This window comes from Pistacia vera, unplaced genomic scaffold (genome assembly GCF_008641045.1).
Source record: "Pistacia vera cultivar Batoury unplaced genomic scaffold, PisVer_v2 Contig336, whole genome shotgun sequence".
Classification (NCBI taxonomy): domain Eukaryota; kingdom Viridiplantae; phylum Streptophyta; class Magnoliopsida; order Sapindales; family Anacardiaceae; genus Pistacia; species Pistacia vera.
Genome location: NW_022196153.1, coordinates 191,306 through 214,240, shown reverse-complemented (window position 1 = coordinate 214,240; position 22,935 = coordinate 191,306). Strand labels below are relative to the sequence as shown.

Here is a 22,935-nt window from a genome sequence, read left to right as displayed (position 1 = left end):
AAGGTTGAGTCCAAACTTATCACCACCTCAAACAAACGTGGCTCTGATACCATGATAAAGTGGGCTTGGATAGAACTCATTTCAAAAAACTAGCTCAAGGGAGGAGGGAGCCCAACAACATATATACACTATAACACCCCACCAACTTGGCGATGTGGAACAAATTCAACTTCAATGCCCTCCCTCACGCTCAGCGTGCAAGGCTAGGTCCAAACCCATCATCGCCTCAAACAAACATGACTCTGATACCATGTTAGAATTCTAGAGAGAAAGACAAAAAATTCTAGAGAGAAAGGTAAGGAATGAAATTGTATTTCACGTGTGTATTTTCCAATGTACAAGAGCTCTATTTGTACTTACAATACATGCTAGAATCATGCTAATGGCTAAAATCAAACTTTGCTTGACAAGCCATGGATTAAGCTTTGCTTGATTGTGGCTAACAGGAACAATGCAAGTTACAAGAAGGTTGCAGATTAACGAAATGTTCTGACTCTGGCCATGTGACAGGTGGTAGTTGGAGAAGGTTTGTGAAGTGCAGTGACTGGTAGCGGGGACTATGAGCTTTGAGTGAGACTGGGAAGAGAAGAAGCAAAGCCAAAATGGAAAATATTATTAAGATTCACTATTTGAGAAACTAACAAAGACACCCCTAGATTTACCATGAAATGATGAAAATACCCCTGTTCATGTTCAAAAGCCTCACATTTTTCATGTAAGTATTGATAAGTTTTGAGTTATTCGATTGATTAATTTAAATGTTTGAAATTACATATAAGTTGTGTAATACAGCACAAGTTGCATTGAATCTTTGACCATTCAAAAATATGCTGATCTAATGCCTATAAAATTATATCATAATTTGTGTAAAAAAAGCTATGTCATCCAACTTGTCTCATAATTATAAGGTCAAACGACATGCACCCACCCATAGTTTGTTGTAAAGACATATTGGTATCCAAAAAGTTTGGAGATGACAAACACCAACTTTCCGTCAAGTTCTGTTAATGAATTCTGTCTGTTGAAGGATAGAGTGGTAAACGGTCGAATAGTTGGTTGCTGGGCAGATTGGGAGCTGGATACAACAAAAGGTTGAATATGTGGTGGGTGACAATAAAACAGCAAGATGGGGGAGCGGTCGTCGACAAGAAAAAAACACCACAACAGCAACACAAACACTTCTAAACATCAACCCACTGACCAAACACCAAAAAACCAACAAAATGCTAAAGAAAATGCCACAAAACACGATTGTCTCGCGGCGGCAGATGTAGGTCACAAGCGACAAACATGCTGCCACCATTAGCACCAACCAATCCCCACCATTGACATCGACACCAACACTACCACCCATAGCACCATATACCCTTAATCTAACTATGGAAACACAAATCTCTAAAAACCTTTGAATACTAACAAATTAGCACAATCTCTATTAGTGGTAGTGTGGGTTTATCTGTTTTTTTTTTTCCTTTTCAAAATCATGGTTATTTGGTCTGTGGGTTTGGTGATCTTTGTTAGGAAGAGGCAACGACCAGTGGGATTCGCAAGGAAAAACATGTATGGTAGGGCTGTGGGGAAGGAGAGAATCAAGTGGGTTGCGTGTCAGTGCACGATCGCTTGGTCGCTTGCTACTACATTGTGGCTACTGTTGCGGTGCGAAGGACAACAGCCAAATCTCCAAACTTCGTCTTTTGCAAGGGTGAAGATGGGTCACAGAAAAGAGGAAATTTCAGCCAAAAATGGGTCAAATCTGGCTGGGGATGGAGGATGGTGATGGCAGGTGAGATTAATTGAAAAGGTGAAGGAAAAAGGAAAGAAAATCGACGGCGACGATGGCGGCTTTGAAGAAGAAAAGTGGAAGATGAAGAGTACTTGAGAGAGAAAGGTGAGTTTAATTGAAGAAGAAAGGGGTAAATGACCAAATTACCCTTTATTTGTTTTTGAATTTACTATGCTAACTTCTTCCGTTAAACAATATTAACGAAAAGTGAGTGTTTGTCATTTTTGAACTTTTTGGTTACCACAATTTGTCTTTACAACAAACTATGAGTGGTTGCATGTCGTTCGACCTAATTATAATAAATGTAATTTACGTATGCATACAGTGTTAGTACGAATACACTTTCATATTGTGCACTTTTCAAAAGTGTAATGTTTTCGGTTCATAAACACTTTTCAAACTTTCCTTTCAAATATTGACTAGAAATATCATCATTCAATTACAAATTAATAGGATTTCACTTATCACTGACCATATTTGAATCATAGATGTGATATGCAATATAAACACAAGTACAAGTAAGGCTTTTCACAAAAAAAAAAATACACTCAGGGTTGGAGATAAGAGTTAAACCTTATTGCATGAAAAAAACACGTATCATATTTTAATGAGTCCACCACTCACATATACGAATGCATCCACATATCTTATTGTATGAAATACACATACCATATCAAAAACTTGGACAATTCATGAAGGATACTACACACTTATAAAATGACTCCACATAAATGGCATATCAAATAAGTGCCCTACTAAACATTAAAAAAAAAAATAATAATTTCTTAATACAATTAAATTACATTTCTAAGACAATTATCAAATCTTTTAACTATTCATTTGCATTCACCATGAATAAAAATGATGCATATGTCAATGCACCTTCATATATCAACGCTCACAAATGTATATATAAATTACATATCACTTTCAAAATTGGTATCTCACGATGAAAATAACATTATTCAAAACCTTCTTGAATGTAAACCCTTTTCTTGAAATCTCAACATTATTATTAAACAAAACCTTAAATATGGAAGTTAAATGCATTTTGATCCTTTAGGTTTGGTCTAACTAACATAAGGTCCAATAAAATTGAAACTGACTTTAGATCCTTATCACTTAACAATTATAAATTATTTGAAGAATTTTGTTAAAAATCTAAAATACCCCTCATCTATTAATTTTTGTTTTCTTTTAATTAGCAAAATTATCAACTAGCAGCTGTTTATTTATTTGTTTATATATTTTTATAATTCTGTTAAATTTTAATGCTATTTACTTAAGACAAGATTAGGGGTATTTTAAACTTCAAAAAATAAATAAATAAATAAATAAATTAAATAACTGTAAACGGATAAGGATTTAAGTGTTAGTTTTAGATTTTACTGGATCTGAATAGATTGCGATTAAACCTTAGGCACCAAACTAACTATTAAAAAATGCCACGAACATTCCCTCTTGAATAGAGTTAATTCTTAATTCCCTAAGTTAGGATATAATACAAAAGCTTGAGGATTAAAAAATAACTTAAATCTTTTTGTTGTTAAATTTTAAATATTATAATAAATTATTTATAATAATATAAATTTTAATAATTTATTATTTTGAAATCCTGTATTATACGTGGAAGATTAATATGATTAACTCTCTTAAATATCGACACTTTCATTGGTCACTCCCGCTAGCTGGCCAAGGCCAAGAAGAAACGGTAGAAACGACAGCGTAATCATCTTGTTTGTGTTGGGTTTTCTCATTCTTTTTCGTCAGCCTTCCAAATTTCAATTCTTAAATTTTCTCTTGTTTGTGTTGGGTTTTCTCATTCTTTTTCTTCAGCCTTCCAAATTTCAATTCTTAAATTTTTCTCGAGAAAATTACATAATTATTAAAAAATCTTTAACACATGACAATCATTTTTATTCTTTCCATTTTGTCTTTATCTTCTTTTCCTTCTTGGAAGTCCAGGAACTTCTGACGTTTCTTCGTTGAAAGGTCAACTCAACCGAGTTACAGTTTCCATCTTTTTCAGCTTTTGATTTTGTTACCTATGTATATATATTTCTAGGGACCTTAATGGTTTTAGATGGGCGACGGAGGCCTTTCAATCTGAATATGCAGCTGAAACGACATAGTTTCACCATGTTACGCTTCCCTAAGCTTGCTACATGGATGCTTCTTTTGCCTCTTTTGCTCTTTCTCTTGCTTATTTCCCATGAAAATCCCTTCAATCCAGTCACCCGTAAGACCCCTTAATTCAATTTAATTTAATTTCAGTTCATTGATTTGATTGATTGAAGTTGGTTGTTGTTCATATTTGTACTCTTTAATGTTCAAATTTGTTGGTTTGTTTGTGTATTCTTGAGATTATAAAAGATGTTTTAGGATCGAATCTCGCTCATGAGGAGTTTGGTTGCAATTGGTAAGTTTGTAAAAAATTAAAAGTTTGATTTTTTCCCAATATTTTTCAAACTTAACCTTGAATTCAAGCAGCTATGTGGCTGGTAGGGCACTTCAATTGTCGTTTTAGTAATGTCTAATTGTTATGGAATTTAATTAAATGATTGGTTTCTGTGAGTTGTTCAAATTGGTAGTCTTCAATGTTCAAAGAAGTTGGTTTTGTTCTTGAAAAAGTAAAATGATAATATAGTTATGTTTTTTCCAATTCGGTAGAAATCAGTACAATGGTTTGTTTTAAGAAGGAAACGCCGAGATTGTTTAGTATTTCTTCGCTCTAGTTCTGAGCTGACATTGTGAATTCTACAATATTTGATTTGGATTCCCCCTAAAGTTTAGAGGACAAAGTATGACTCAATTTCTGTTATCTTCTGTCTTCAATTGCTGATTTATGTTATGCTGAGTAATGAATTTTCAATGTTGATTGAGCTGCTGAATTCTTTGTATAAAAGTAATTAAACTTAGTTATTTTACAATACAGATTAGTTTTTAACTTTGTATTTTTAAGATAAAATCTAGACTCTTATAAGACTCAGAGCTTGTGTAGGTTATACTTTTTTTACGAACTTCAGTAAGCACTCAATAACTTTCTATATATTTCTCTAGCTTAAGCTGCCTACATTTTACAGGTTTTTCAACTAAAAACACTCTACTACCAAATGTCAACCAAGTTTTGACGCTAGATTAACTGTGGTTTAAAATGCTAGTTCTCAGAATTGCATGATAATTTTGGCCCTGTTTTCTCAAGGTTGCTTTATTTATTTTGGACAAATTTCTTCAGTTTGCACCCTTGGGTATTTGGCTTGGGTACTTGGTGCCGTCAGAAATGCCTTCTGTTTCTAATTGTATTCTTTTGTCTTTCTATGTTCTTTAAACGAAATATGTTAAAGATCACTGCAGAGAGGGGTACTCTGAATTATAAATTTATGTTGCTGTTTCATCCTTGGCACCGTATTTATATCAGAAATTTTAAATTGTGGTTTTCTTAACATGCTACTCTTATAAATAGGAGTGAGTATTAATTGTATTTGATTTTCTAATAAAAGTTCGGAGTAATCAGTATCCCCTGCATTCTTTTAGCTGTTAATTTTACTTGGTTTTCCTCACATTTTTCAGGTTTAAGAAATTTCTTTCAACCCAGATCACCAGACTACAAACGTCTTGATGGACTTCTGGCACCAGACTTCACTGAAAAGTCTTGCTTGAGCAGGTACCAGACTGTGTTATATCGCAAATCTTCACCCCATAAGCCTTCTTCCTATCTTGTTGCCAAACTGCGAAGTTATGAAGAGCTCCATAAACGTTGTGGACCTCATACTACATCATACAGCATATCCATGGAACAAATAAAATCTGGCAAAATTAATAGTTCCAGTGAGTGTAATTATGTTGTCTGGGTAGCTTTTTGTGGCCTGGGAAACAGAATACTGAGCATAACTTCGGCCTTTCTTTATGCTCTTCTGACCAACCGAGTTCTGCTCATCAACCAAGAACCTGAAATGGAAGATCTTTTCTGTGAGCCATTTTCACGTACATCATGGATATTGCCAAAAGACTTTCCTTTCAAGGATCAATTTGACAGTTTTGAACAGGATTACGCCTATAGTTACGGGAACATGCTCAAGAATAACACAATAAATGCTTCAATGGAATCGTTGCCATCATATCTACATCTTTATCTTTCTCATGATTATGATCATCATGACAAGCTCTTTTTCTGTGATCAAGATCAAATTCTTCTCAGGAAAATACCCTGGTTGATAATGAAATCAAATGTCTACTTTCTTCCATCTCTATTCCTGATCTCATCTTTTGAGGAAGAATTAAACAAGTTATTTCCAGACAAAGAAACCGTTTTCCATCACTTGGGTAGGTATCTTTTCCACCCTTCAAATCAAGTATGGGGACAAATTACTGGGTACTATAAGAAGTACCTGGCGAAAGCAGACGAAAGGATTGGCATCCAATTGAGAGTATTTGATAACAAAACTAGTTCTTCCCAATTTATGGATCAGATTTTGGCCTGTACTCTAAAGGAAAAGTTGTTGCCTGAAGTGGATATGTCAAAAACTATACCTTCTCCATCAGAAAACCAGAGATCAAAGGCTGTTCTTATAACATCCTTAATCCCTGATTACTTCGAGAAATTGAATGATATGTATCTCAAGCACCCGACTTTGAGCGGGGAAATGGTTTCTGTTTACCAGCCTAGCCATGAGGAGGAGCAACATTCTGATAATAATTTGCATAACATGAAGGCATGGGCTGAAATATATCTTCTTAGTTTGACTGATGTCCTGGTCACTAGTGCATGGTCGACCTTCGGTTATGTCGCCCAAGGTCTGGGAGGTTCGAGACCATGGATTCTATACAAGATATTGGATGGAGAGACCCCAGATCCTCCTTGTGGTCGTGCCTTGTCGATGGAGCCTTGTTATCATGCTCCACCCATTTACGACTGCAAGGCAAAGACGGAGGTGGATACGGCTACTCTTGTTCCTCATTTGAAGCACTGTGAGGATATCAGCTGGGGGCTGAAGCTGTTCAATTATGATCAATAATTTTTATAGTTTAGAACATAGTGAATACTTTGCATACTGCTAGTCTTGTTCCGCTTTTGAGGCATAGTGAGGATGAGTTAGAGGACTTGAAACTTTTTGATAGTTGACAAAAGACAATAGTTATAGCTGTAAATATGTTTACTCTTTTATCTCTCTTTATATTTGGAGTTTACATGGAAAATGAATGTGAGTAATAAGAGGGTGACATTATGGAAATGGTTTTCTTAATTATCGTTTAATTTCATCTACATTCATTGTTTTAAGAAAGTATTATGAACCCGCTCAAGGGTTTTTTCAGATGGTTTGCATATATATTAAAATTTTATATCTTTTGGAATCCTGTCAAAAAAATTTATTCTATAATTTTCTAGAAAATAATAGTTAAAATCGTTTAATCTTTTGGAAAATAATTTGTTGTTTTAGAATTTATGGAAACCAAAACCCGTTGAGTGAATGAGTATTGACCTTAAATTTATATTTTGGAAAGCCAATAAGATAAAGACTTTTTATTATTATTTATTTAAGGTAGTATTTGTGTTAAAATAAAAAAATTGATTTATTTGATCTTAAATATAATATATCCTTTAACATTAGTCATATCCTTGAATAAAAATAATTATTATATAATTGTAAAAGGTACATTACGATTTACTTATATTAAAAGGACATATAATAATGTTGTTAAATTATTTATCCAAAAGTGATAGCTTAGTAACTACTTTTGTTTGCTGTTAAAGTGAGAGGTTTAATATTGAAAAGGGATCATTTAATTAAGAGTTCTAAGATCGAATCTGCATAAGAAGTCCATAAATTATTTAATGGATTTTTTAAATAATTTAATCTTTATTATTTTTAAATATTATTCCCAAAATGGGTTAGATTTTGCCCTTTTTTTTTTAGTTAAAATTGATTTAAAATTTTTAAAAAGAAATCACTAACCAATCTTGGTAGATTGTGAGAGATTTACTTCTCCATTCTCATGATTTATACAAAAAATATTTAAAAGTGAAGTAGTAAGTAAATAAAACATTGATTTTTTCTTAAAAAACAATAATTATAATATCATTATTTAAGTATATAGAATTTTATAAAATAATATTTCAAATTATGTTCGTATCCAAGAGATCTAATTACCACATTTAACCAAACGTTATGATAACACTCTTGGATTCGTCACTATTTGTCTACGTTTTCCCCAAATTATCATAGATCTTGAACTTTGAAAATCCAATAACATATTTTAATATAAATATTTTGAAATGTATCTTAAATTATTGAAAATTAATTTTATTTTAAGATTTTTTTTTTTTTTTGTTGTAAAGTGTAAACAAATTAAAAATTTTCATTTAAGAGATCTATTAACGCCTATTTTTCTGTTAATTACTAATTCAAGTACAAATGGTGAATTAATTACTAATTCAAGTACAAATGTTCACCCGCTCGACGGCATTACGGAACTCCCAGGATTCTAACAGTTTCCGTTAATGCCTATTTTTCCTTTCTACACGGATCTTAAAATTAAAAATCAAATGAAAAATAATTAAAAACCCTAAATTAGCTGTATTTAAAAAACATAAAAGAAAATTATTTATTTTCATGTCACTATATTATTTTTAAATTATCATATAATTTACGTGATTATATCATATCTGATATATAATTTTAAATTAATTTAAGATACACTATAAAAACATCATAAGGAATCATATCACAATTATCGGATTTAATGGTTTGATGTACAAATGTACGTTAGATAAATATATATGATTTTAGAATTTATTAAAATAAAAAATATAATAATAAAAGGGCATAATTTTTAAAATTGAAAAATAAAATGATTATTATTGAAAAGAAAAAAACGAGATCCTTATTTTAGGCCAAAAAAAACAAAAAAAACCACCGGAACTGAAAGGCTACATTTAAATACAACATAATTGTAATTTCGCGTACAAGAACAAACCTTTGTAGCAAGAGGGAGAGAGAGAGAGAGAAAAAAAAAATCCATAAATAAATTAAAAAACAAACAAAAATTTACCCAAAAACAACGAGCGATAAACATCAAACACTCTCACAGTATCTCTTCTTCATATTCATCGATTTCTCCGTTTAAGGTTCGATTTTTATTACTCCTGTTCTTTTAGATCTTTGATTTTCCTTTCTGTTCATTTATCTCTGTGTATCTTCTGGGTTTGTTTTTTATTGTTTTGTGGGTTTGTTCTTTTGATCTCTTTCTTGATCTGGGTTTTGATTTGAGTGTGTAATTCAACTCTTTGAGATCTAAGCTTTAATGGGTTTTATTTGGTTTATTATTCATTTTTTAAATAATTGTTTTGTTTTTATTATGTTTTGCTAATTATGTTATATTTGTTTAGGTTTTGTTTGATTTAGTGGCTGTTTTGGACTGTTAATCTTGTGGCAACAATGTGGTGTTGTTTGTAGTTCTGTGTAGGCGATGGGATGTGTTGTGGCAATTTGCATTAAGGATTTGTTATGAATTTTTCGTGTTTTCGAATGCTTTTCGTTCTTTTGTTGGGATTATTTCATTGGTTTTGACGGGCTCGCATGTGAAATGGGAAATTAAAAGTAATTAAGGTATGTGCGAACGGGTTTTGTTTGTTACGATTAACTTGATGGTTGATGGTTGAATTCATTTTGGTTGTGTGACACGCGTTTTTCGAAAGATTAGGGGCTGTAAGGGATTTGAATCTTTGTTATGACATATTTGGCCGTTAAATTAGCGATCCTCTTGGATATGATTTTGGGGCTGTATCTAGATATGAGATTTGTATATCTGTTCTCTGTAAATGATCATTGTTTGAGTGAGATATGTGCCATGCGTTCCTTTGTGGTGTTATCTGAAGTTCTGTTGCACGTGCCATTGCGTCATCCACGAATCCATAGGTCTAAATACTTTAGTTGGCACATACGTTTCTATGATTTTTGGTTAAAATTATGTCTGGAATTTCTTCTAGAAGCTTTGGCTTGGATTGAATGGGTAATCAATTGACTAACAGCTTGCATTTTCCTTTTTTGTCATTTTTTTCACCCTAGCATATAGCCCGTAAAGTTGATACCTCATTTAGTATGTGTCAAATGGTTAAAGTTTCAGATGCATGAAGAGTTGATGCCCTTGTTTTCCTTTCAAAATCCATTTGGAACATTATCTCCTGGGTTTTCTTTAACGAGTGTCTGAATTTTATCACAGCACCTACGTCGAAAGTATTTGTTCTCTTCTCTCCAACTCACTTATATTCAGCTCAAAAGCTCAAAAATTTAAGGACTTGTAATGTTTGATGTAGTTATAAGCTATGATAATCACATCTGTGCCAATCAATCAGTCTTTTTTTATTTATTTATTTTTTTTAAAGCTATTTGTTTTGTCTCTGCTGGTGGGTTATCTAATTGAAAGTGGTTGGATTTTGTTGAAGGCATGCCATTCTTTTTTTCTTTCAGTCATCGTACTTGATTGCTGCATGTTTTTCTCCCATTTACTTCATATTTTATTTTATTTTAAATTTTACTCATTCCTATTCCTCTCGCTTCATATGTTATGTATATGGATATGCTAAATAGTAACAGGAAAATTTAATTTTTTCTTTTCAACTATTTTAATAAATTACATAGATGCTATCCCCAGTGTACATTTATAGATGAAATCATCATATTTGATCAACTGTGTGCACATTGTTATTCTTTTATTCTTTCTTGTAGTTCAGTTTTCATGGAGCTTGTTGGACTGGAGTCAATTGAGTGGTCAACCTTGAAATTCATACATTGTAGGACATTTTCACATATGTTAGCTTAACCATATCTTTCTTCTTGTATTTAGTGTACATGAAACTTGTGGGATAAATCCATGGTTTCCAGATTTAAATTAGTGTTTTCTCTTTTTTTTTTTTTTTTTTTTTTGGTAAGTTGATCACACAAGGAATAAAAAGATTAATAAGACTTTAATGCGAAGAAGAAAATTATTTTGTACCTTTGTTATTTATTACTTCGTTACACATTGATGCTTTGTAATATTTTATCATTTGAAGGAAAGTTAAATCAGAGCAAACATTTGCCCTTTTGCTCATATGTGGACATATATCTGTCTCTCTGTATTATGTGCATTTTTTTTCACTCAATGCTAATTTTTTGATACGCAAAATAACTGCTATTGTTATTCTCTGGGTTACGAAGTGGAAATTTTGGGCCAATTGTTATACTGTGATTGCACAACTGAGATTGGTATTCATGGACAATTTGCAATTTGCTCATTTAGGAGACTGTTCGATTGAGTTAATAAACACTCTCAAAATAGTGTCATTGCTGGAGGCCATTGTCTGCAAGTTCTTTGGATCTTTTATGGCTATTAAATGATTTCCACTCATTAAATCTTTGATAGAATGCGTTCTGTTTGTTCCAAACTTGGCGTGGTTCCCAAATCATGCTGTGTGTATTTATATATTTACAATATGTTTATCTGGATAGTGCATGTTTTTATTCCGTATCCTATCAATTGATTTTTCATTTATTTGTTTCAGAAGATCAGCGATTTGGAATACAGGACGATGTCTCCAGCATCTAAATCCAAGTCCAAGGCCTCTGGAAAAGCTGCCAAGGAGCAACAAAAGGCTGCTATTAAGCCTTCGGGATCTTCCACCAACACTGGGAATGGAACTCCAGCTAGTGCTTACAATCCTATCTCTGGGACATTCCATACCCTAGATACAGCGTCAATTGCCACATCTCCACCTTACCAAGACAATGGTCGTTTCCGAAATATTGATGAGACAGATGAGCATTCCAGTAGCCCTCATGGAACAGTGTCTGAATATGATTCCATTTCAAACAATGGCAGTTGCTCTGGTGAGTCAGAAGACACAAAAGATAAGTTTGCAAGTTCTACTCCCCGGCCAGAAACAATACCTGGTTCTGACAATGATAGGCGAGAAAAGATCCGTTTAAAAAATGAGAAAAAGCACCAGCGTCAAAAAGAGAAGCGAGCACAGGAGTTGCATGACCGTTGTTGTGGCTATCTAATGTCAAGAAAACTGGAAGCACTTTCTGCGCAGCTTGTGGGAATGGGCTTCTCTTCTGAGCAGGCAACCTTGGCCCTCATGCTGAATGATGGTAGGGTAGAAGAATCAGTCAACTGGCTTTTGAACTTGAAAGAAGAAGCACGGAATAAGGACCATCAACTGGAAAGTGGTGGTAACTTGAAAATTAATATAACTGAAGAGCTTACACGCATTTCAGAAATGGAGGTGAGGTATAAATGTTCAAAGCAGGAGGTCGAAAGAGCTGTTGTTGCCTGTGAAGGTGATCTTGATAAGGCAGAAGATACTGTAAAGGCGCAAAAGCAGGAGCCACCTGCCACTTCACTGAATCCAGATGATACTGCTGACATCAAGAACCAGTTGAGACCACAAGAGAAACTTGCGGCTTCAATTACAGTACAGCAGAGAAGGAATGAACGAGATTTTAACTACACCAAGGCAGCAGCCACAGTACCAACATATTCAGAACCTGGGAGTAGAAACTTACAGCCCACAGTTACAAATCCACCTAAGTCACTGCCAGATAAAAGGTGGGCGACCACTGGTTCAAGCCCTTCTGTTTCAATAGCTGCTGCAGCACCTATGCAAGTAGTGTCTCCTACAAAAGTTGATGTTAGGCATGCTGTTGTTGGAAATGAGGGGAAGAATATCCAGCAAGTTAGGGAGCCAGTGGTTGTGATGCAACGGCAACAATCTATAAATGCCAAGCAGATCCCAGTCTCTAGTATAACTGCCTCACCTTCCATAACCGCTGGTTGGTATGCGAAAAATGTTCCAGTTGTCGAAAATGTAAGGTCAGATGGGAAAGTACTTCAAAGCATGGGAAATGTTGGCACAGAGAACCGGAGCTCAGAACAGTTCTATCATCAAGCACCTTACAAGGAAACTCAATATGCGTACAGCCATCTAGATACTACGCCAGCTGGTTTGGGAGGTTCATGGAGCAGGGTAGGTACATCCCCATCACTTACAGCTCCGTCCAGGCCTCGGGGTTCTTGGAGCACAATGGGTGGTATGTCTTCTCCTTCACTTGCCGTTCCATCGTCTCTTGGACTTTTTGCAAGTTGGGGATCTGCCGGAACTTTAGGTTCTTCGCATGTAGATTGGAATACAGGAGGGTTGATGCCAGAGTGTGACTACAACAGTATAGATTGGACTTTAAACACAAACCTATCTTCATCGAAAACAAGTGGGTTATGGCTAGGCCTTTCTTCTCTATTGAGGAACAGTTCTGGAATGAGAATGGGCAGCACAAATGGTTTGCAGGATGGTGGAGTGGTTACAGAAACATCATCTTCAGCAGGTTTGCGCGAGTGGACGTCGCCTTTTGCAGAGAAAGACATATTCAGTGTGCCTAGGCAGTTTGTTACTTCTCCTTCTCCATAGGAATGTGGAAGAGGATGAGAATGCAAAACACAGAGGCTGGTGTAGTTGATGTTTGGTTGGCTGTGTTGATGGTTGTTTCTGGTTTATCAATCAAAATGAATCTAGTTGTTTCTGGCTTTTGATTTGCAGTTTTTTTCATTTCATTTCATGCATGGTTTTTTTATCTTTACTCAAGGCTCCAGCATTCTAACTCACATTCCTGCATTGTTGAAAGATACAAGTTCTATAAACCCAGGAAGCCAAACATTCTAGACTGGCAGTAAATAAACAATAAAGGATTTTTCATCATATTTTTATTTAAAGGAAAAACAATTACGGAAAATGATTAAAGATGTTTATTTTAAAGAGGTGACTGCATATTTACTATAAACAAAATCACACATAACGTTTAATTTAATCAGAGGATGGGAAGATATTATATACATATAAATAAAAAAATATTTTTCTTTCATAATTTTAATAATAATGAAATTGTAAAATCTTGTATTTATATCTCATTTTCTACCTTCAATAATGAAAATCAGAAGCACTTCTGAGTTATTTTATTTTCTTATTTTTGGAAACTTCAAATCAAAACTCTTTATCTATATCTATTATAAAAATATGATTTTTTTTTTATTTTCATATTTTAATTATTCTGTTATTCTCCCTCCTTGCGTGTAAGTTATATAAGCAGATACCGTTAAGTAGACAAACCAAAATATCTATCCACTTGAAGTTGATAATGGCCCTCACTATGACAGGCTTCAACAACAACTTCATTTCCTCACCATCCCCATTATCTACCTTTAAACTTTGTTGCTCTTCTACTTCTTCTCAACTTCAACTCAACCAAACACCTTTCAAACACATCCAAAATTCTGGTGTCATCGCTTGCCTTCGCGCCAACAGGTTTCTGTTTCTATATATTCTTCATTAATTATATTATTTTTCGGGCGCTGAACTTAGAGTTATGACTTGTCTCAGTTTTCAAACTCTCAATTTGTTTGTTCTCTTCTTTTTTAGTAAAGAGTTGGCAATGAAAGCTGCTCGGGTTGCAATCAGTGGCGGCATCTCAGTCGTGAGTCTTGTATTTTCTATTAATTAAGAATTGTGCCGTCCATCTCAAGAACTATTCCAAATTTGTTCTTATAAGTGAAGTTGGGGTGAATAATTTGGAATACTGCTCGTGAAGTTTATTTCTTTACTAATATTCTTGTTAATTTAAGAGCAATGCTACACTTTTAAAGTAAATATCTCAATTCAATTTTGAAATAGATTCATCATTTGCCATCATATCATTTGTATAGTTTCAACAAATCAATCATCAAAAGTTGTGATATTTACAAAAGGGTATCGTGTTATTGTTAATTTAAGTAGTTTTGGAGAACATTTTGCATAAAAAATGAAGGACATGAATGGATAGTGTAGTGTACTAATTGCTCCGGTTAGTTCTTCCTTTTACCATAACTTTATAATATCTCAATAATCTTTAAGGCTAATCACATCTTTTCATGTGGATGAATGGTTTAGTGCATAATAAATTGATCCTAAAAGTGTATATTCATACTGAATCGAGTTGCGGTTTTTTGAATATAGACTATCGATCAAGTCTTAATTAATTAATTAATTTTTTTGTTTCCTGTGATATGTAGTTGGAGATTGTGATGTCAACCCCAGGTGTGTTTGAGGTTGTTTATAAATATACTGTCTTTCCTTCTTTTTGCTGCTCTTATCACTTGGCTTTAGAATTTATGGCCTTTCTTCTCTTCTGCGCAGGTTTTACAAAGTCTGGCACAGGAACATCCTACAATGACCTTAGGGGTAAAGATCTTCAGCTCCTCCTAGATTTACATATATGCCATTTATGTTCAGTGTGGGCACAGACAAATTGTGCTGGACATGAACTGAAAAAGCTCAGCACATGTTTGACCAAAGAGCAGGGTGTTGTGCTTCTGGGCTTGTATGTGTTAGTACATCAAGGAATACTTGGAGGGTTTTCAAGACATGTCATTATTTATATTAGTTGAGCATCACCTTGAAAACCCTCTTGTCTAGTTTTTGATAAGTGATTCAAATTGTCATTTGTTTGATCTTGAGTGCCAACGCATAATGAATTTGTCAAAACTGTGAAGAATATATTAGTTTTGAAACAGCATGAAGGCCTGATGTGTATGTTCTTCTTATCTACATATGTTGTAGAAGTTACTCTTCTAGAATTTTTCTAGAAATTTGCTAAATTTCTATGTCTTGCAGGTTGGAACTGTTTTAAATGTCAAGGATGCTAAAAATGCAACAAATGCTGGAGCCAAGTTTGTTATGAGTCCTTCGACAGTTAAGGTATTCCTTCAGAATCTTAAATTTTCTATATTTAAACTGAAAGTATTGTCTCCAGATTTTGTTTTGTCTCCTTTTTCTCTTGATTGGTTATTTTCCCCATTTTCCGAGTATCTAATGAATAATAGTTACCTTCCATCTTGTTAACAAACCTAATAATATGTTTCAAATTCTTTCTCTGCTGTTTGTACTAAACATGCTTCTGTTCATCAGAGGATTATGGATGATGTCCAAGGTCGTGAAGTTCTGTACATACCTGGTGTGATGACCCCAACAGAGGTAGAGAACCTTGTTCTTTCACCTAATCTTTGAATATTCAGGCTTCTGTATAGTTATAATTGCTTATCATTGCTTCATAATGATGATCTCTACCCAGCCTGGATTTCTGTCTTTGTGATCGTTCATCTGGAAGGCTATATTCATGACACCGGTTGAGATTTAGAAAATTTGCAATTAGTTTTTCTTTATTTGAAAAACCACTTAATCTTTAATTTCAAAATTTACAGATATTGTCAGCACATGATGCTGGAGCCAAAATTGTCAAGGTTAGTCTTGTCAAGTTATCATTTTTAATGTTGTTTAGGACATTGGAGTCAAAATATATAAATTTAGAGATGTTGGAGTGTCTTGTCATTTTGCACAACGTGCATCACTTGTTGCATAGATTCTTGATTTTAATGTTGAAAAGCATTCTTTATTATGTCTAACTATAACTATGGAATGATATTTTCGCTTTACAATGATTTGGCCTAGATGTATTTCTTGGTTATGCCCAAATTTACTCTTTTGTTATGTTTGATAAATTTAGTAGGCTGTACTCTGTTGGATACCGTTAAATAAAAGTATACATTTCACAGTTGCGGTAATAGCGTATTTATATCCCAGAGTTATTGTTTCACTTTGACAGTTCTTTGAATCAACAATGTTTCTGGAGTAATTACTAACATAATCTTGTTTCCGCCATTTTTTTGAGAGCTAAAATCTAAGAATGTGAGTTAAAGTTTCAAATGACAGTTCTATGAGAACCGTTTTTCTTAATTGCTAACTTCATCTTGTTTCCAGCATTTCCATGAGAGAGATAGGATCTTAAAAATGCATTTGTTTCTTTTATATATGGCCTTAAAAGTAATTTCTTTGAATATAGGTCTTATCAAGTAAAAGGTTTCCTTGTCTAGCTTATAACATCCCATTTTTTAATATTCAATTCATTTATAAAGAAAAAATCCTTCAATGACTGAAAGATACAAGACATCAAAATGCAAATGAGATGCAAAATGTTAGTAGAGAAGGTAGGACAAGACTTGATATAGGGGATCTTTCCCAAGGTGTAAAGATATGATGTATTAATATTGAAGTTGGAGAGAGGTATCAAGACATTTCTTTTTGAAGAAGTTTATAGTGATAGTTAGCTGGCACCCAATTTATAAATGGTCCGTTTACATGAGATGCCTTTGAGATATAAACATGTATGCGCAGTTGAGCTGTTCTATGGGATAAACTTATTATCTAACACAAAGAGACCTTAAGTTTTTGGAGCCATTTCTATGGAGTCTTTCTGAACCGGTATTCATATATAATGCTTCTGGGTAAACTGCTAATCAATGCAATTTCAAAGTCACTGGACTAGGTTTCTTTATTACATAAACTGAGTTACTGATCATAAATTTTCTTTGCAACATAAATTATTGTTGTTGCAGCATCAGAACTGTACATGAGTTGTTTTAAGAAAGAATTTATATACTGCATTTTGTTTTTCATTTTTGCATTTATCATATGCTCTCAACTGTTCTTTTATCTGAAAGTCAGTTTAGTATGATGCATGTGTTAGAAAAAAATTCTGGTCCATACATGCCTTCTGATTTTAATTTCATTTAATTGGTGGGATAGGTTTATCCTGTTTCTGCATTAGGTCGTACCCGGTATATATCGGCATTGAAGAAGCCATTTCCTCACATCCCAATGGTTGCATCTCAAGGCATAACAATAGGTTGGTAATTTCAGTGCTGTCTTATTATCCCAAGCCATTGTTGCAATCATATGCTTTTTACTGACTCAGAAATTAAACTTTTACACACTTCAAAATTTGAAATATGGAGTTGTGAAGGATCTATTTTTTTGAAGTGTCTTAAGACATCCACTTTTCTTCTTTGTAATGCAAATCCCAACCCTTCTACATAAAAAGGGGGGGGGGGGGGGGGGGGAAAAAAAAAAAAAAAACCACAATGGGCTCTCTTTTCTTGTCATTTTTTTGTTCATGAGGTATCCTTACAACTTTAAAATTTGCAGTATGTTCAGGACATTTATTTTCGAAAAAAAATTGATAGAAAACTCATTGCCATATATTCTTTGTTGTGGTCGAAGAGTATTTCCATCAGTTTGTAGGATTTTCTTTTGTCATTTCATTGAATTTGTTTCAAATTTGATACAGATTTGATAGGGGAGTACATTGCTCAGGGAGCAACAGCAGTTGTGTTGTCAGATGCCATTTTTAATAAAGAAGCAATGGCTCAAAATAACTTTGATGCAATATATCAACTTGCCAGCCTAGCGGCTTCGCAGGCTAAAGAAGCTGTACAATGGTCAGTTCTCCTATTTTGTGTCTCACATGACAAACTCTTCATTTATCATAGGCTATATTAGCTGTATTCAAGGACACTATAGCACTATAGTTATTGCTTTTTTATTTTTTCATGAGAAATAATATTGTCATTGCCACTGTTTGTTTCATGATATGCAGGAAGAGAAGGTGCATGCCAGATTAATTGCTTTATGAGTGGCCTGTACATTTCATCTGTATCATCAAATACTGACTGCTTTAAACTTATCCTGAATAATATAATAGTGCAGATGCAATGTCCATATATCCAGCATTCCTTTAATTGTGGTTCATCAATCACTGGTTTTGTATAACTATCAATCATGTTATTTATTCCTGGAGTTTAGGCTAAGATTAATATTTATACTGTTAATAGCTTTGGACTTTGGATATTTATACTGAGCATTGTGACTGAAAACTATCAAGTTCATCAATGGAAACATTCTGATACAGGTAAAGTGATGAGTTTTATTGTCTTTCATCACTGTTAATGTCTTACTTCATTGTCGTGGCCATCATGAACATAGTTAATCCAACATTTACTTGCTTCTTTCAAGATTATTTCACACTTTTGCAGTTGAATATTGTGAATAAATCCAAGCTGGTTCTGCAGATGGACGGCAGCCTCGCTAGCGTTGTGCTTGGAGGAATGAGAGTATGTTGATAGCACAAAGGGCTAATTTTTCTTTGGAGGAAGAGATTTATGATATTCCTAATCTGGTCATACACTCAAATATGAACTGTGCTTTTAACATTACATTAAATATTTTAATGGGATTTTTTTAGAGTACTACTTTGGTAATGCTTCAAGACTACTCTTTGAAATCTTTAGATGCTCAGAATCATTTAAACACAACATGGCTTGTAATGAACAATATTATAAGATTATGAACTATCGTTTAAGATGATCATAATTGAGTATATGCGTTGTTAAAATTCAAATAGAGAAGGTAATTTCCATAAAACATCCAATTTAATTAGCCCTCAAATCTCAATGACCCCTCATTTCACATTTTTTTGTTTTTTTCCTTTTGAGATTTATATATAATATAATAATACTCAAACTCATATAAAGTTACCTCATCAAAGAAAATAAACACTAGTACATTAAATGTGTGTGACATGAACTCTTAAATCTAAAGTGCAACAATTAATAAATAAATTAAAGCTTGAGGGACAAATCAAGTGCTGATGAATCCTCATTATCATCACTCTTTGATATTGAAGGGTCACCTTGTTGATGATAATCACCATTTTTAGACCAATTTAGAGCTTGAAAATTTGTTGAACCACCACAAAATCTTGGAAATGATGGCCTAGAATTAATACCATTATCATTCATCATCCTTAGCCTTTCAATGGATGATATTTGTATAGTATTATTGTTGGTCACGCCAAGGCCAAACCAATTATATCCCGATGACAATGAAGAAGGCCATGGAAATGAAGGTTTATTGATCAGTGAACCGTAAAATGGATGTGGAGAAATAGTTGGATAATAAGGATAAGAGAATAATTTTGGAGATCCAAAAGTACCCAGTTGATGATGATGCTCTTCATTGATTTCTTTTTGTTTTTTCGCCAACGCTCGCTCTTGTTTGTGTGCATTTTGATGCCCTCCTAGAGCTTGTGATGTTGAGAACTCTCTTTCGCAGAAATTGCATGAGAAAACCTTAGTTTCTGATTGCTTATAATCACCCTCATGATTTGAAAGCTTCAAGTCTAACGAAACACTAATAGAACTTGATAAAGCTTTAACAAGTTGACCATCCTCTTTCATGTTGTGACAATATAATAATTTTGGAAGACGCAAGTTCAATTTATGTACTAAGAATTATATAATCTTTTTCTACTTATGGAAAGAAATCTCATTTTATAGTTATTTGGCTAGGATTAAAGTAATTTTTTATATGATAAGGCTTGCCTATAATTATTCCAAAAATGTGATTATTCAAAGTACAACGTGAACATGTTAAATAAATACTCGTTTATATAAGGAATCTATAATTATTTGCTTGATTTCATAAATGGAAGCATGATTAATTATTTAATGATATATGAAAAATTAAAAATTAAATATATTGGTGAAGTCCTTGTTCTTCTTTCACTTACAGAAAAAATATTTAAGTTTCTAACAACCTAATACAAGACATAAACAATTGATATGCTTACCATCAGTTGTCTGTCATTTATGTTCTAAATTTATGCATTGATCTTCCATTCTTAAAGGAGAAATTTTTGGTGTATCCCATGTGTTGTTTATAGATTTATATTTGTTTCTATAAGGGAGAAAGTCTTTTGTGTATCCAATGATGAAAGTGTTACTATGAAGAATGAAAATTAATGATGGTGTAATTGTTAAATAAAACATATAAAAGGAATTGTTTTATAGATAGAAGGTTGGTTTTAAGGATTTTTCTAAACATGCCAAGTGTTGTTTATGTTATTGAAATAAAATAAAGCATCATTAAAAAAAGATATTAAATGTTTGATAAATTAAGGAGGCAATTTAAAAGATTTTACATCAAATTACATGTGAATGATATATGAACTATTATTTTAAAACTTCAAAATCTACATGATGAATTAATGATAAACATTTTCCAGTTATACTGACTTTGGAATTTAATTAATAATATAGTTTAAGTAAATTAAATATTCAAAACTTTGTAGCTACCATGTAAAGCATAAATTTTTTTGATATTCCATATCTTCTAAATGAAAAATGCAAAGTAAATCCAACCAACCAAATTACCAAAATTAAAAACAAATACAATTATTTAAAGATTATATGGCTTGCTTTTCTTTAATAGACAAATATAGTGTAATTTAAAGTTGTCATGTATAGACATAAAACCACAAAATAAGAAGTAATTTGATTGATTTCAATTAGTGGATGCATGTTAAATAATATTATGAGTTGGCATTTTTAAGTTTTGCATTGGCAATCCATTTAATAGATATAATTTAATTAATTTATGAGATAAAGTTTAAATATATACTTTGAATCTTTAACTAATTTTAAATACTTTGCATTATAAATCTCTTAAAATTTGCATGTATGAACAAAAGATAGAAAATTAGTAGAATACCTTCAATTAAGATACAAATTATGTATACATGTTAAATCCTGACTATACATATAAATTTGATAAGTTGGCATTTTGTAGTTTTATGATTATTATTTTTTATGCCCAAAAACCAGGGCTGGCGTAGGCATGCATCAGTAGAAACCAATCAGAGTTCAGGAAGGTTTTCTATCGTCTGGATGCAGCCACGTTCCGCAAGGACGTGAGGGGTAAGGCCATCGTCAGTAAGGTAGGTGAACGCTAGACCTACGAGTGGCTGTGAATTGTCCACTTGCTGAAGCCCTACGCGATTTAAGGAAATCTTTCATGCAGATAACCAATGGGAAGCGGGTTAGGAATTGTACCACACCTGCCCGCACACAGAATCATGATTACCAGCTTGAATCCTCCAACTATAAATAGAGAGCTCTCCTCTATTTTATAGGATTGGCTCATCCACCACTTAAAACATATACTTTCTCTCTCTTTCTCTTTATCTCTCTCTCTACATTTATTTTATTTTCTCTATTGTAATTTAGCTCGTCAAGTGCGATTTGATTGTAATCAGCCATTAATATAACCACAGTTGATTTAGGATTTGCCTTAGAGCATCCGAACCACTTTAAAGATTGCTACCCGCTCTATATCTCCTTTTTGCAGTTCCATATCACGTGTGATTTCTAAGTCCGCTTAGCACTTCACATGTGCGAATAGTTGGTGTTAAAATCAAACATCAACAGTTTGACGCTAGAGGAAGGGCCTGATTTAGTGTCCGCTCTTCATTAGAACCTCTGACTGATCCTGTGCACCAACTAATGGCTAGCGGTTTCGAAATTGAGTGAACCAATATCGACAATGAGGAAGTCCCCCAGGAACAGACTGACACTTCTCTTGAAGTGCCGCCAGTCTAGCAGAGTATCATGGTGGATATTCCTTCTAGCTCACAACTTGACCCAACCGTGATGAATTACCTGGAGAGGTTCAACAATACTCTCCAAACGATTAGCCAGAGGCTGGACCATTTGGACCGGGTTATGCCACTGGAGTATAATGAGGCGTTGCCACTGCCAAAGACGCCTGCAGGTCACGCGAAAGTGCAGAAAAGGGCAAAGGCCTGAACCGCACGCACTGCAGCATGTAAAAGTAAGGGAAAACAAGTGGCGAGCAGTGGACTAGAAGGCTCTGAGGGGCTAGCGAACATCGGTCACGCAGCGGGTAGAATACCCGTGGTGTTGCGACTTGGTGACATGTCATAGCATGAGCCGTCCCGTGCCACGTCGTATGGGCACACCCGTAAAAGTGCAGGCCGGGGAGATTCCTAGCCTCATCAAAATAATGGTCCCAACCGTCGCCATCGGGGTAACCCCCACCATCCACTGGTCGGTTCTGACCACTGCGGGGGTTAGAAAAATTCCCCGAGCCATTTGCTACCCTTACATAGCTCTAGCTAGTGTGTGTCAGGGTGCGCCGAAGCTTTCGGTCGAGCAGCAGAAAGGCCCAACCTTCGGTCTTTCCTCAATTGTAACCATGAGGGTCGAACCCACGTTGGGGAAAGTAACCCCTCGATAGCTCTGTTATCTCAGATTGAAGAGCTGCAGCGACAATTGGATCAGCTCAAGGCTCAACAAAATGAACAGGGTAAGGTCGCTGAGGCGTCCCCCTTCTCTCTAGCAGTACTAGCTGCTCCTCCCCCATCGAGATTCAAAATGCTCGACATGCAGGCATTCGA

At 34.1% G+C, this 22,935-nt stretch overlaps 4 protein-coding genes across 7 annotated transcripts; 3 read left to right on the top strand and 1 right to left on the bottom strand.

The window, feature by feature from the left end:
- The first annotated feature begins 3,509 nt into the window (after nt 1–3,509).
- On the top strand, nt 3,510–7,014 carry LOC116137863 (galactoside 2-alpha-L-fucosyltransferase-like). 2 transcript variants are annotated; one of them, XM_031423557.1, is made up of 2 exons: nt 3,510–4,022; nt 5,354–7,014. In XM_031423557.1, the coding sequence occupies exons 1-2, from the start codon at nt 3,857–3,859 to the stop codon at nt 6,796–6,798; spliced, it is 1,611 nt and encodes a 536-aa protein (XP_031279417.1). In that variant the 5' UTR covers nt 3,510–3,856; the 3' UTR covers nt 6,799–7,014. The 2 variants fall into 2 exon arrangements, with proteins under 2 accessions (XP_031279417.1, XP_031279418.1); XM_031423558.1 differs by lacking the exon at nt 3,510–4,022 and adding an exon at nt 4,074–4,202.
- Nucleotides 7,015–8,748: 1,734 nt separating this feature from the next.
- LOC116137865 lies at nt 8,749–13,350 on the top strand. Of its 3 annotated transcripts, none has more exons than XM_031423561.1 (2): nt 8,749–8,909; nt 11,325–13,350. In XM_031423561.1, exon 2 carries the CDS (start codon nt 11,352–11,354, stop codon nt 13,224–13,226), a length of 1,875 nt encoding a protein of 624 aa, XP_031279421.1. In that variant the 5' UTR covers nt 8,749–8,909; nt 11,325–11,351; the 3' UTR covers nt 13,227–13,350. The 3 variants fall into 3 exon arrangements, with proteins under 3 accessions (XP_031279421.1, XP_031279422.1, XP_031279423.1); XM_031423562.1 differs by having other exon boundaries at nt 8,753–8,909; nt 11,328–13,350; XM_031423563.1 differs by lacking the exon at nt 8,749–8,909 and adding an exon at nt 10,554–10,574.
- A 606-nt stretch (nt 13,351–13,956) lies between these two features.
- On the top strand, nt 13,957–18,999 carry LOC116137871 (putative KHG/KDPG aldolase). Its single transcript, XM_031423577.1, has 11 exons — nt 13,957–14,117; nt 14,232–14,286; nt 14,861–14,896; nt 14,985–15,029; nt 15,462–15,545; nt 15,756–15,821; nt 16,049–16,087; nt 17,430–17,529; nt 17,971–18,121; nt 18,280–18,288; nt 18,752–18,999. Exons 1-11 carry the CDS (start codon nt 13,963–13,965, stop codon nt 18,789–18,791), a joined length of 780 nt encoding a protein of 259 aa, XP_031279437.1. The 5' UTR covers nt 13,957–13,962; the 3' UTR covers nt 18,792–18,999.
- Nucleotides 19,000–19,300: 301 nt separating this feature from the next.
- Nucleotides 19,301–19,918, bottom strand: LOC116137851 (zinc finger protein 1-like). The gene has a single exon (XM_031423550.1). It carries the CDS (start codon nt 19,916–19,918, stop codon nt 19,301–19,303), a length of 618 nt encoding a protein of 205 aa, XP_031279410.1.
- Nucleotides 19,919–22,935: the final 3,017 nt, after the last annotated feature.

Bases quoted from the DNA above. Each gene is read 5' to 3' on its own strand.
- LOC116137865 (XM_031423561.1), top strand. From the start codon at position 11,352: ATGTCTCCAGCATCTAAATCCAAGTCCAAGGCCTCTGGAAAAGCTGCC.
- LOC116137871 (XM_031423577.1), top strand. From the start codon at position 13,963: ATGACAGGCTTCAACAACAACTTCATTTCCTCACCATCCCCATTATCT. The intron at 14,287-14,860 runs GTGAGTCTTGTA...TGTGATATGTAG, and splicing joins TCAGTGGCGGCATCTCAGTC to TTGGAGATTGTGATGTCAAC. The intron at 14,897-14,984 runs GTTGTTTATAAA...TCTTCTGCGCAG, and splicing joins CAACCCCAGGTGTGTTTGAG to GTTTTACAAAGTCTGGCACA.
- LOC116137863 (XM_031423557.1), top strand. From the start codon at position 3,857: ATGGTTTTAGATGGGCGACGGAGGCCTTTCAATCTGAATATGCAGCTG. The intron at 4,023-5,353 runs GTAAGACCCCTT...CACATTTTTCAG, and splicing joins TCCCTTCAATCCAGTCACCC to GTTTAAGAAATTTCTTTCAA.
- LOC116137851 (XM_031423550.1), bottom strand. From the start codon at position 19,918: ATGAAAGAGGATGGTCAACTTGTTAAAGCTTTATCAAGTTCTATTAGT.